Raw genomic sequence first — 14,996 nt, 5'->3', positions numbered from 1 at the left:
CTGACACCAAGAAGTTTGCAACAACCAACCACAAACCCTCCTCTTTTTAGTATAAAAGGAACCTGAATTCTGACTTGGGGAAAATAGTTCTCTAGGACATTAGTCTACCATCTTCTCAGTCTGTCTGCTTTCCGAATAAAGTCATTATTCCTTGCCCCAACACCTCATCTTTCGATTTATTGGTCTGTCCTGCAGCGAGCAGAGTGAGTTTGAACTTGGTAACAGATTTTGGTGAAGCCAACCTGGAGCCTTGCTGCTCATGGCCAGCTGGCTCCTGTTGGGGAATTTTTAGGTAAGGCTCTAACAGCTTCCAAAACCACATGTCCTGAGGATCTTCCCTTCAAAATTCCCCTACACAGCACTGGCTGCCCCAGAACTTGGCAGCTGGAGCAAGAAATTGACATCTGGGAGCTGATGGGCTCCATACAGAAGGGTAGGTTGCTCCACTGTGTACAGTCAGAAACTTTATCCGTCTCCACTTAGGGCTTTTTTGTCCAGAATAGGCTTTTTTTTTTTTCCTTCTTCTTCTCTTTTTTTCTCTCCTTCTTCTTCTTCTTCTTTTTCTTTTTCTTTTTTTTTTTTTTTTTTTTTTTTTTGTATTTGAGTGGGCTACCCTGTTGGAGATAAGAAATAGTTGTTGGACTTCTACCCAATTTGTTAGCCAATTCGTTTGTTTCTTTAGATGCTAGTATTTGTGTGTGCTGTTTGGGTTTTATGTGTGTACCATTTGCATTTTGTTTGTCTTGTATTTGTCTTAAAAATGGGAAATGTTTCAGCTATCACTAAAGAAAGTCCTATGATGCACATTTTGGATAAGTGGTCTGATTACAGCTGTGAACCCACGCCTAAGAAAGATTAACAATCTGTGGCCAGAGTACCTGTTTGGATCTCCACAAGGGGTTTATGCAGAGTTATCTCCATATACTGCCACCCTTGCTGTGTTGATTACATCGTTTTTGGTCCCCTGTGTCATTGGTGTATGTAAAACCCCAAGACCAAACCTGAACATTTATTTAGGGTTTTCTTTTTGTCCTTTGGTTTTTCATTTCATTTTGTTTTGGTACCATTTCTCATTGATAGCCAAGTCATTTTTGTGATATTTAAAACTTTTACTGATGCCAAATAAGGAAAGCAACAGAAACAAACAAAACCCTGTCTATTCTTGTCCAAGAGTGGGACATTCCCAGGGAGAATGGAAAGTTTCCACTTGGTTCCTAAAATCAACAAAAGCCTCAGCCCAGGATTCAGCCCGGTTGGTTGGTGCCAAGGCAAAATAGAGGGGATAAGTTGTCATTTATAGTTTTAGAATACAATGCTGAGGAATGGTGGCCTTTAAACGGCTCCATACAATCCTGCAACTATAGACATTCTGTAAAATAGGGGGAAAGAATGATGAAACCCATTTGTGCTATGACATCAGGGAAAATAAGTAAAGGAAGGCAATGAGAGTTAGGATGCACTTCTTCAAACCTTAACTCCTCCAGCTGAGCCGGCTGTCCCAGCCACTCTGGTCGCCCTGCCAATGTATCCACCCCTTTCTCTGCCTCCCTTTTCTGTACAGCCAGCCCTAATTCTGGACACGGGGGCTCAGGAAGTGGTTGGACTGGCTCCCCCTCCTTATGGGAATCAATTAGAAAATCCTGTGTTAGTTCCTGGGGCACAGGGGCCTGGTCTGGTGTCATCACCTAACACCTGACAGGGCACGCAGTTTGGACCAGGAGCCACTCCTGGCACAGGACGGTTTCCCCTACACCACTATCCCATAGGGGATCTAAATGCAAACGGCCAGCAGGCTGGGTTTAACAAAATTAAAGAAATCCAGCCAAAACCAAGTGAAAGTCTCTCTGAATTTTTGGCAAGAATTTATCAGGTCCACAGCAGGTCTCAAGGCTCGTAAAAATGTTAAAATGGTAAATGTGAGAAAATTAAGAAAATCAGATGGTGCACTTGGAATAAACCCTTCTCAATTGATAGATGCTGAGTTTTAAAGTGTTAAACAATAGGGAAACGCTCATTTTGGAAATTCATCACTTTACCCAAGGTGACTTTACATCCTTCATCATCACCTCACTCAGCTCGTGTTTTGGCTTCCTTGACCCTATGCTGCCCCTTTTTGTTTTGGAGAAGTTTAAGTTACCAGCTGGATGTGTGAGACGGGTATTCCTGGCTTTGGTGCTATCCTGCATCATTTCCTCACCGCCACTGGGACTACTCAATGATAAAGTGCCACATCTAAAAAATGGCTTCTGGTTTTTGGCAACTTAATGACAGCAGGGTGCTACATGCTCTGAGGACCTGCCCCAGTCTTGCACGTTAAGAGGTGATGGCCATCCAGGAAGTGCAAGGGAGGCACTCAGGTGACTTTCAAGAGAACAGCTTTGTACTGATGTCAGCAGCTTCCATTAACTTAGTTCCATGATATGCTATTCTGTCCTTGGACCCTTTTTCCCCAAGGAGGCTGAAAAGCAAGAAGCCAACAATACAGTTATTGGTATGATCTTTGGATGCTACACTTTGTTTGACTTCCTGGAATCTTTGGCGTTTAGAAAACATCTTGTACCTACTGGAGCAAAATTGATGTTTGTAGCAGGAATGTCTGTCTCCGGAGGAGTTACAGTTCTCTTTGGTGTATTGGACCAGGTTCCAGAAGCACCAGTGTCTATTGCTATGTGTTTTCTAGGGAAAATAACTGATGCAATAAGTTTTACTGCAGCAAATAACTGTATCTTCTTCTAGCCTTGCAAAGGCTCGTCCAAATAATGTGGCTCCAATATTGGGAAGTCTTGGAACTTTTTCTGGGGTAGGATGCATGCTAGGGCTTCCTGTGGGTGGCTTCTTGTATCAATCCTTTGCCTATGAGGTGATGAGGTGCCTTTTATTTTTCCAGGATGCATAGTTCATGTATATTTTACCTAATTATGAGTCTGATCCAGGAAAAAACATTTTTTTTTTTTTAAAAGCCAGACAGGGAATTCAGGCAAAGCTTTATCAGGACTCACGCTCCAGCACGAGGGAACAAAAACAAGTAAGAGTTGCCCTTGCTCACTCCCTGAGAGGAGACGAGTTTGTCCTTAAATGGGGTGAATGAAGGTGTGGATGGGTGGGTCAGGCCAGGGAGGGGCTGGCTTAGATGGTCTGTCCACCCGCTTGGCGGCAGGAATAATGCTCAGTGCCCTGACAGTTCAGAAGTGGTAGTTGGTTTGGGTCTTTTTGTATCTTATTATTCATAATTTGTCCCCCACTGAGCTTGCATGAAGTTAATTTTTGTTGCTTATAGTTTGTTTTGTTGTTGTTGTTGCTTGAGGAAATATTTTTCCAGGTGCAAGCACTCCAGTAAAGGGGTCCCAGGTCGCAAGTCCCAGCCTGTCTCATTTATAAATTTTTACATCCTAGCATTTTCATGCTGTTATTCAGAGTAATGTTTATCCTGTTTTCCACACTTAATGTTTGCTAATAAAGTAAATGGTTATTTTGAAATAAATTATACCAGTCTGAATGAGCTAAATGGTCTCCCACTTTTTTTGTCCCAAGATGATGGCAGTGGTTCGTAGCAACCATCTTAAGATTCATAATTAATATAGTTTTGTTGATGGCACACCTGATGCTATAGCGAAATAAATGAACAAATAGGTGAATGGATATAACAATGAAATAAAGAATGAAAGACTTAGTTGAATAACCCATATATATATATTTTTTGAATAACCCATATTTTTTATTTCTTCCTTTTTGTATGCCCTCAATTTTTAAGACATTAAAGAAAGAATACTATTTATATCATTCAGTCTTATCATTTCTTTTTCACCAGCTAGTTTTGGTTGGAATTTTATTTTGCACATAAGTAATGGCTATAACAAACAGTAAGTGATCTAGTTTACAAGAAAAGTTTCTTTTGAATTATGTACATTAGATTTGTATTTATAAGATTATAGCAAATATCTAATATACAAAACATGTTCAAATAGCTAAATATTGCTGAACAATATTTGGTCACTGCATATCAATATTTATGGTAAGATAAGCATATAGAATGATTAGCATTCAGAAATTGGAATCTACTAAAACTTTTTAAATCAATGAACTTCTATAATGAATAGTCTTTTTGCCCTTTTTTATAACAACAATGCTACTCTATTTTCTATTATTAGCATTGGTAACTTAAATCAACATTTAAGAATTGTAATGTTCTTACTTACAAGGAATTTAATGTATTTTATGCCAGTGGATTTTTGGTTCTCTCTCTAGAGAAGACAGCAAATTAAAATACATTAATCTACTTTTAAGTACACACTAAATTAGTTTTCAAGTATTTACTCCTGGAAATTTTATACTTGAAAAGTCACAGAGTATGTGTTTTTGCTTGCTTATTTTTTTAATCCATAAAGACTCTGCCTCTTGCTGTGAGTTTGGAAATCCCTGCCAGATCACACTGAATCCTGAAATTATTTCATGGCACACCTAGAAACCAGATTGAAGCTTTCACATAAAATATGTTTTTCCATCCATCAAGGACTAGCTTCTCTTACATGTACTAAAGCAAGTTCAAATATATAAATGTGTAGACCTGATTTTCAGCTACTCATAGGGACTCTGTTTCTTGGAACCTTATTTCCCACAAAATATCTGTTCATCTCCATAGGCCTTGGACTCATCGGTCCTGCTGACATACGGGTGGCCAGATGCTTTCTGGGAACCTGATCCTTGTAAGGATCCCTCATGAAATATTGGCCACCTGTTATTTGAGACAAAAAAAACAAAACAAAACAAAACAAAACAAAAAAAACCCTTCAGTGCATGTGCTGAGCATTCAAGCATTGTAGGTTATTCACAGAGAAAGCTTTTAAAATATTCAAGTTGCATTTACCTACCTGTGAAAGAATACGAGAAAAAGAAAAACAAATAGTGTGCGTTTGTGTGTATTTCCCTTAAAAATCATTTCAAGTAAAGTAAATACACTGAAGCTATTTTATTGGGATTTGGTTATACCTAACTTTAACATTTTTTTTCATAAAACATTAAATGGTCTTATATTGGATTTGAAACCTGCAAAAAAAAAAAAAAAAAGGGAAACTGGGATGAGGAAGCCCGGGTTTCAGAGCTCAAGTTTGCTAACCACATGACTCTGGATAAATCACTTGTCTCCTTTGTACTCCTAGCTATCTCATTTGCAAAGTGAGAGTAAGAATAGCACCGCTACTTATTTCAAAGTTGTTTTGGAAGTGTCAACTTGGATAATATACTTGACAGTTTTAAAGTTTTAAAATATGATGTGATTGGACAAGTGAAAATTACCACTAGAAATTGAAGCCGTACTCATTATTGAGATATATACTACATTCAGGCATAAATGGGGTAACAAATGATCTTTAAAATTCTGAGATAGCACCTAGTAACCACTGTGGGTTGCTAGGCATTGTTGATTTAGGCTTTTATACACTTTTTATTCATTATCTCGTTTAATCTTTACAGCATTTCTCTGAGATTATCAATTTCATTAAGCTTTCTAGCCCTCAATTTCCCAAATGAAAGAATTCAGTTAAGTCAATGGATTTTAGCCAAAGATCTTATATTAATCAATATTTATAATATTTTCAACATACATTATGTCCAGATCTCATATGGAGTCAGATTTGTTCTTTTCTATTATAAAAAGGTACCCTGTAAATAATTATACTAAATCAATAGGCCTCAGCCAGGACTGTCTAGGCACACGAGGATGGATAGGCACCAAAATAATGTCATTTTTTTTTTAGGAAAAAAATTAAAATGTCAAGTCTTTTTACTCGTTCTTAAGGGAAATATATTCAAAATAGATTTTCATATTTCAAAGCTGCGAATTATTTCAGTTGTAAGTTGGCCTTTGTGCGAAAAGAGCTTACAAAGAAATATTCAATTTGCATAGTAGCAATTTTTCTGCACATTACCAAATTTAAAAAAAAAATGAGCTGTAGAATCCAGTTGTTATATTTTTTTTTATACTGGGTTTAATTTTATTGAACTAATAAATACATCATTAGTCAATCTTGCCTAAAATCATCTTACCCACTATTTATTTTAGTATTTGTTTCAATGGCAACTATTTCTACTTAGAATTCAGTTTCAACTCCCAGCTGAAACTCCCTCCTCACTGTGTTGGTATTCTCTCTCTGTGTGTTTATTAACACAGAAGGGTCTTGGTGTTCCCAGCTCTTTCACACTGCAAATGAGGCAATTTCCTTTTCTCTTTCTTTCTTTCTCTCCTTTCCTTCCTTTCTTCTTTCTTTCTTTCTGCCTTCCTCCCTCCTTTCCTTTTCTTTTGTTTGAAGCGAGATATTGCTTATCATGAACAAGTTAGATCTTTTGACAATGTAATATTTTTAAAGTTATCTTAAATATCTAATTTATTAGTGAAGTGAGGCTAAGAATAGCTCTTCTACTTATTTCAAAGTTAAAGTATCAAATTGGATAATATATTTGACAGTTATAAAATATGATGTGACTTGACAAATGAAAAGTACCACTAGAAACTGAAGGAATACTCATTGCTGAGATGCATATTTTATTTAGACATAAATAGGGTAACAAATTATTTCCAAAAATAATTCTTCTAATATCTCCCGTGCTTTGTTCACGTTGTGTTGCTTGCGCAGCAGTGCATTACTCACCATCCTGAGCTCTGCTTGCCAAAGGCTGACACAGACTCTCTCTGAACCTACCCATGCCATAACATTGCCTTCACTCGCCCAGCTGATCGACAATGGTCACAATACTCAGGTTGCGTTATCACCTGTCCATTTCCCTCATTTGAATAATGCTGTATGAGGAAAACCTTTTTTTCCTGCCCTGCTAAAATTCTCCTGCTCTTAAGAGCAAAACTAGCCCAATTTGATGGAAAATATTTGGGTAAAGTGCTCTCTGAAGTCAAAAATGTCAAGAGAATGACAGATGCTGGATGGCTGAGGGTTAGATTGAGTTGCAGTCTGTGATGTACAGACAGCATCCAATTGCTTTACTTTTTATTTTTTTGCTTTCTCTCCCACTTTCTACATTATTCAAATATTAATAGAAAAGATGTTTTAAAGCAGACAAAAACTGAAAGAAAAACAGCTGCTTAACATAAAGGAGCTCCTTTTTACATGTACTCTGGTGATTTTGAGAATCACATGTTGTTAAAGACATTGAATTAAATATCATCTCAGGCTTATAAACAATGATCCCATCTGCAAAAATTAATTTACATAAAACAGATGATTGAGGAAATATTCTCAACTGGTAATTCAGCTCAATAATTGCTAAAATTTGTAATCAGTAGCAATGTTGATCTCAGATATGTCTCAGCGGCCTAACTATGTGAAAAGTTTACCAAATATTTCTTAAATCTTATTTCAGCCAATGCTGTCAGTTTGGCCAAAATATACATTAAGTTGTCTCGGAAAATTAGGCAAATAATATTTTTAAAATATGTATAGTTTATTAATCTTTATATAAATGAGAAAATATCATACATACATCCGTGGAATAATTACACTGAAAATGTGAAGAACATATTTGAAACAGAATAGTTCATATTTCTAAAAATTTTATTTCAGCTGTGAATGTGCATCTGGATGGACTGGACAAAACTGTAGTGAAGAAATAAATGAATGTGACTCTGACCCGTGCATGAATGGAGCTCTTTGTCATGAATCTTCCATCCCTGGACAATTTGTGTGCCTCTGCCCACCCTTCTATACTGGAAAATTCTGCCATCAGCACCATAACCCCTGCGATCCACTCAGTGATCCTTGCCAAAACAACTCAACGTGCTTGGCTTTGGTAGAAGGAAGTCATTCTTGTGTTTGTAGAGAAGGTAAGAGTTTATATTTGTTTTAATGTTTTATTTTATTTTATTTTATTTTATTTTTTTTTGGTTTGTTTGGTTTTGTCCCTGCAGGCTGGTGGCTTCTTAAGAAGGGGTGAGAGAAAAGTTATATACAGGCGACTATCTGACGCCAAATTCAGGTAATATAAACAAACAAGGGAAATTATCTAAAAAGTTAAGGTAAACAGCATGGAGGAAAGGGCGAAAGGTGAGACTTTGTAGCTTTGGCTCTGTTTTGTTTTCTTTCTTTCTTTCGGAAATCCTCTCTTAGTCTTTGTTGACAGTTTGTCTTCCCTGAATAATCTTGTCCATGTAGTGGTCCTCACAACAGCACTTAGAAATGGGCATAGGTGTTCCCAGGAAAGGGACTCCAGTTATACAGATAATAGCGAGTGTGACGTAAGTCAAGGTTTGTACAGCTTTATGGTAGGATTATGTTACATTCTATACTCTCATGTCTTATGTTTGCAATATTTCACAAGAAAAATATTTTTTAAAATCTAGCCATCTATTCCCCACTCTCACTCACAGAAAAGGGTAAAAAATGGCATAAAATCTCACAAAATATTAGTCCATCAGAGAGTGATCCTGGGTGATAAAGTTTGGGTATTTTTCATCTTCACAATGCGTTTTCTTAAGCTGTATTAGTGAGATTCACAATCAAGTCACTTATCCTGGAAGATCACCATAATTTGGTGAGTTTCAGGTGCTGAAATGGGCAACCTGGAAAGATCTGTTACCCCAGGCACACAGTCAACCCTGCTTCCTGTCTTTGCACCTCGATATTTACTTCTCCTGTTCACTATAACTCTCTTATTAGGAAAGTTTGAGAAAAGTAGAAATAATATAATAAAATATAGAAAATAATCTAATAATGATAATAACTAGAAGAAGAATAGAAAATATCTCGTGATAATGATGATACTAATAGAGGCTATTTTTCACCAGATTTTATAATATTGTTTTTAAGAATAAAGCATTATGAACTAAAGGAAAAAAAAAAAAGAAACGGGCATAGGTGTAATCTATGGTAATCAAATGCTTCATTGTATCTTTTCCGCTGGACTCATCTAGACACATCACTTCTTTCTGTGTAGATTGCTAACCTAGTATCATGTGACTGCAGCTGCTACTGTGTACTGTAGGAGAGAGCCTATGTCAGAGGCTGGGCAGCTCAAAGGAGCCCCTGATCCCCAGACACACAGGAAGCCAGGCTGAGTCTGGCTTTCTGGGTCATATCCACCAGTAATTTAATTGAATATCACTAAAGACAGTTGATTGGGATCTCTTCAAATGTAACTGAGAGAGGTCTAGGTAATTCAGATGAAGTGAGAGGAAATGTTTACTGCTCCTGCTCCGCTGGCCATGTTCGAGCTACTGCCATCTTCAGCAGGAATGCTTCTGCCATGCAACTGGCATGTGGTAGGGTTCCAGCATGACTGGAATGTGTCAGAAGCATAATATAAAAACCACATTGTGTTTGGAGGTCTATTTGTTTTCTAATGATAAGCTTATGGGCTCATGTCTCTTTCCTCGTACTGGCTCTACTAGAACAGGGTCTTTTAAAGATAGGGGCAATGCTTGTGTAGCCTTCTGTCCAAGAAGGCCGATGTAGACTGCATCCGTTAACTAGTTATCTTAATCAAAGAAATTTCCCTTTGATTCTAAATTCTAAAACTTCCTGAGGATTTAAGGTAATCGGTTATAATGATACAAAGGCAGGTCCGTGAACTTGTGTACAGGACAGAAACTTCTGGGCTTTCTGAGGGATTAGAAATAGAATTTGAAAAGCCATTAGTCATTGTTTTTTGTAAAAATGACATGGGATTTATAGAGTATGTAACAGGGGCATACAGAGCATACTAATAGATGTTTTCAGGAATGAGGGAGGAAACAGAGTGAGCATAAAATGTGAGGGGAGCGCTGATGCCCTGAAACTCCAGTAATTATGAAGTAGATAATAGAATACTTTTCCTTTTAATAAAGATTGAGAATGAAATTTTGCAAAAAAAAATTCAATAGCAGCAGAAGAGCTGATTTATTCAGCAGAATTATTCCATGGTGCTTTACTTACCCTGCTACTATATTCTCAGAAAATAAGTAATCGATAAATATTTATTGGGAGGCAGTAGAATATTTCCTCAATTTAAATAAAACCTCCTCTTTTTTCATCAGAAATAATTTTCTGTAAGATAGGTATTTTTTTCAAATCAGAATATTTTTGATACTTCAATTCATAAATTAAATTCATTTAATATATATATTCTATATACATATAATCTAGCGAGATTCCTTTCCTGTTGTGGGATGAGGGAAAAATTAATTCAGAGATATCATAAAGGCTTCTCACCACCTAACAACTAGTAATAAGATTCCTGTCCTCATGAGCACCTAAAAAAATATCTTGGGGACAATTTAGATTTCACCATAGTGTGTGAGCAAAATCGATTATTTTTTTCTTGGAACGTCATCATTCTACACAAGACTTTAGAGAAATAAGATTCCTCAAATCAGTGCTTTGAGTAGAGTGACAGGTGGGCACAGTGAACCCTGTGTTTATACCTTTCCAGTTGTTAATTGGCACAAAGAGATGTTGGAAGTGCATATCATTTCTAAACTATTTGATTTCATGAATATCTATGTATATATCTGAAATTGAAAATACGTTTTTAAACTTAAAAATTGTAGGAGTGAGTTACTGTAAATCTCTTAACTACTCTAAAAAGGTTTACTTAATTAATATAGCCTTTCAACCTCTGTAGCAGATCAAAACTAAAGTCTGCAACATTCCTGTAAAACACTAACCTAGAGTTTTCAAAAGAGGTTGACTATGGAAAGTTTTAGACACTGTGCCCTAAGTTACTTGAATAGCTGTTATTTAAAATAAGGTCTTTGTCAAAGCCATTATGTCACTTTTTAAAGAAAATGTTCTAATCTAATTCCATTTTTAAAAATACTGAAATTTAAAACCACAAAGAATCCCACGTCTTAACATTTTAGAGTTTGGAAGCAGCACTGGAACTCTTTGCAAGTTGCTGGTGTTTTTCAAATGAATAGAATATGGCAGGTTCTTGGTAAAAGTGACTGAAGGCTTAAAGTCTGGGAGTTTAGCATAGACATAGTTCTGAAATGCTGTTCACAATTTTTAGTCAATCCCTAAATTTTATCATAATGTAAATATGAGTATAAATAAAATCCTAGAGCTAGAATGATGTGACTAACTACTAGACAACTGAATTATAAATGGTATTAAAATTTACCCTGAAGAACCAGCGAACGGAATAACTGGTTTTTTGACTCACGCCAAATCGATTGCTCAGCAGGTAATATACTTTGGTTAGTGTGATTGAAGCTTAGAGTCAAAACAATCTGATCTATTTTGGTGCAAGGTCAACTCCAGAGTAAAACACCAGAACTCCGGTGAACATGTTTTGCAAAAGAAAGTAAGGGCAATGCTTCTGCCTTCTGATTAGAACTGAGGTGAGTTAATTTGGTCTCTATGAACATTGAACAACTTCTAGTGGAAAATAAGTAGGCAGAGTAACATTTAGCAGGAATAATTCAATACACGTTTGTTTTATATATAACCCTATTTATTTAAACAACTTGATTGAAAAATCAGTGTTTTAATAAACATAAAAATAGTGCACAGAAAGATAAATGTAATTTTATAGGATTCTTGGAAACAAATGGGAATTATTTTCAGCACCCCGAATGGTGTTAGCTTTGATGATTTAGTGTGCAATCAATTTACACATCTCAACATTTATTTTATAGTACATATAATGCTTTTTTGCCTTTCTAAATAAACTGTTCTCTGTACACAACACACATCAGTCTTGCAAGACATGTTGGTAGTATTCTAGAAATCTAAATTCTTTAGGTTTATTCTTTATTAACTGATTCAGTAAACATGTATTGATTTCCTACCATGTGTCAAGTCTTGAGACAGGTCCTGGAGAAATTAAACATGGCAACAACATGCTCTCAAAGCTTTTAAAGTTCAAGGAAGAGGCACATAAGTTAACTAACCAATAAAATACGATGCTGTAAGAACTTTCCCATTTATGACAGAGACACGCACAAGCAAAGAGGATCTGAGGGTGCGTACCCGGATTTCTTGCTGACTGTGACAACTCTGAGTTCTGGTGCACGTGATCCCTAAGAGACGTCCCAGCAGCCTGGAGCCTTAGTTGCCCACAGCCATAACCTTCTCATTCAGCCAATCCCTGCCCTCTTGTATTTCCCCCACTGCCTTGCAATAATCCCTGGGATCTCAATAATTTGTATGCAAATCACTTATCTCAATTCTTATTTTGGAAGAACTCAAGCTAAGACACATAGCAGACCCCAGCCCTCTGGCAATTATGGCCGATCCAGGCGTGAGCATGGGCCTGGGATAGTGCCACGCAGAGCCCCGTCCTGGAATAGGTGCCGAGAGCTTTCTCTTTCTGCCAGTGTTTCCGTTGGTGAAGGCAACACAGTGCTTCCTTCACATGGAGATCAAAGTGCAGGAGGAGAGAAAGGGTTGTGAACAAACTTGTCCTGGCAGCTCCTGTAGTTTTCTCTTGCCAACTGAAATAAATGCACAACCTAAAAATTTAAAGTTATGTTTTATTCGGCAGACATTTCTGAGGACTCCAACCCCTTGGAGCCCGGGATGGCAGCCTCTCAGATCACTCTGAGGGACTGCTCCAAAGAGGTAGGAGAAGAGCCAGGATATATAGGAGTTTTACAACAAAGACCAGGTAGTTGGAACATTAAAAGATTACTTGTTAACTAAAGAAAACCAGGCATCTCAAGTTAAAGAATTCAGTGCTTTTCTATTTATGGGAGGAAGCAAACATTTGGGCTCATTGAATTCATTCCTTTGACAAGCACCTAGCTATCTAGGGTGAGTATCCTGTCCTTTCTTATTCTGAGTCCCCTCAGGGTGCACCACTGTGAGTGGCTGCAGGCTTGTCTTCCCTGGGGGGTGGGGCAGCCGCTGATGACTTGATGGCTTCAGCCTTCTTTGTTTACTGATGTGGTCTGCAGTATTTTTTGTTTACACTCCTCAGTTCTGAAAACTCCCTGGTATCCTTCCCAGTTAGGTTTCCCAAACATCCCATTTCTTATCAAAGTTGGTGTTTTCTGTTTGTACTGTATGTGATCAAGAGTAATGTTCAATGGATACTGTGAAGGGAAAGCGCTAATTAAGGAGAGGTTAAATAAACTGAGTTCAACTTCAGGTAGAAATGGAGTATAAAAATGACAGGAGGGTTACAGGGGGAAAGGTGACTTTGGACAAAATACACACCAAAGTCCGTGTGTAGAGCACACGGCAGTCTCTGTACTAGCATGTGTGTGTGTATATGAGAGATCTAAAAGCATTGCATGCTTAAAATATATCTTTTTTCTAATCTTCTCTAAGAAGCGTTATCTTTCTACTTTGAATTATTTCTAAGTTTATAGGCAAGAATATCATCCTATCAAATACTTCTAATTTAATTCAAAGGACTTATTTTCCCAATGCAACCACTTCATCCATATGTCTCCAAGGTGAAAGGAGCCAATAGTTTCTTTAAATGAACTTTACAAAGGATTAAAAGGTGGAAAGCAACATGTTGTAGTGAAGGGAAGCATCAGATCATTTATGTGTGCTATTGATTTACAATGGGAATTCTAAGCCTGATAGATTTGTAGTACAGGAGGAGGGGAGCAATTGCATTTAAACGCTATTACTTCCGTATATATACTGTCATTACGGTAATGCCAGATTACCTGAGGTGCATCATTTTGAGCACCAAATAAATGTGTCACTTGTTAGAATGGTGTGTCTAAATTAAAAATTACTCCTTCTGACAATTAAAAACATGTGCTCATGTAGTAGTGTATCTCTATTAGGTTTAAATAGCTGTGGAAATTTATACTGGGAAAATTCTTCAAGGAAAATATGTGTTGTTGCCAATTAGCTTTAAAACATGTCAAATGTTTATTACATGTAAAAATAATAGCTTTTATACTCATTTTCTAAGAGCTTACTTTCAAATCATGTAAAAATAAAAGCTTATTAGAGCCTATTGAAAACATTAGTTCTATCTTTTTATATATCATCGTTTTTAGAGTTAAATCTGCAATTTTTTCTCTAATTTTAAAGAAAATATTGATATTTGTATTGTACTGTTTTAAAATAAAAAGAAAACAATAATTTTAAATATTTTCCAACTGCCAAAAGGAGAAAGTTCTCTTTTTTTGTTTGTTTGTTTTCATAAAGTTTTAAAATCTAAGGTCTAGGGAAATTAAAATTTTAACTAAGAAGAAATAAAAATAATGCCTTTCTAATGCTTTAAAGATAAATTATTTTAATCCTTTTTTTTTATTACTTTAAAATGTATGGTTCTACACTACCTTTTTTGAATACATAAAAGATACACCCTTGTGTTTCACTATTTACTTCATTTTTAATTACTCCAAATGATATTACTTCTAATGTAGGAGTTGTCAAGATATAGCCCGGAATGATATAATGCTTTTGAAAAAAAGGTTTTATGAAAACTTATCTATTGTTAGTGTGCTGTTCTATTGCATCCCTTCCAGAGAATGAGGTATCAAAGAAGCTACATTTGTTGTAAATGAGAATATACTGAGATTTTAAAAAATTATACCTATAATCTACATTGATTTAGTTTCTGGATTGGAGCAGTAGTTTTAGTAACTAATTTCAATGTTAAAATATTATTTATTAACCAGTCATGTGCATCTGCTATGAAGATCATAGGCAAAACACTGTAAGAAAAAGATCAAGAGAAACTTTGAGAATTTCTCATTCTTTGTGTGTGAAGAACTCTATTGCAGTTAATAAAATAGAGTCTGCTGAATAGTTCTGGATAGAGATAAACAGCAGGGGAACAGTGTAGAATTAATTCACTGTTCTTTGAGTTTTGACAGACTTTTAGCTGTTACTGCATATATTCAAAAAATGTACCCGTCACATGAATATATATCAACTTTTAACACCAAGGACTAGGGAAAATTTAGTTTGAGACTAAGTATGTATACATTTTGCTCCTTTAAATCCCCCAAACTTAAACTTTCTCAGCAAAACTTTGGCTTATTTTAAGTGCAATCCACATCAACTTTATTTTTCCTCCCAGTGCCTGCTCCATTTCAGCAA

The 14,996-nt window shown here is 36.3% G+C and overlaps 1 protein-coding gene across 1 annotated transcript in view; it reads left to right on the top strand.

Moving 5' to 3' along the window:
- EYS (eyes shut homolog) overlaps positions 1–14,996 on the top strand; it is a 1,185,464-nt gene that overhangs the window by 398,482 nt on the left and 771,986 nt on the right. Inside the window, 1 exon segment of the mRNA XM_010967844.3 lies at positions 7,569–7,828. Within this exon segment, the coding sequence (XP_010966146.2) occupies positions 7,569–7,828 (260 nt within the window).

Source organism: Camelus bactrianus, chromosome 8 (genome assembly GCF_048773025.1).
Source record: "Camelus bactrianus isolate YW-2024 breed Bactrian camel chromosome 8, ASM4877302v1, whole genome shotgun sequence".
NCBI lineage: Eukaryota > Metazoa > Chordata > Mammalia > Artiodactyla > Camelidae > Camelus > Camelus bactrianus.
The sequence above is the reverse complement of the archived record's forward strand: the minus strand, read 5'-3'. Positions and strand labels throughout refer to the sequence as shown.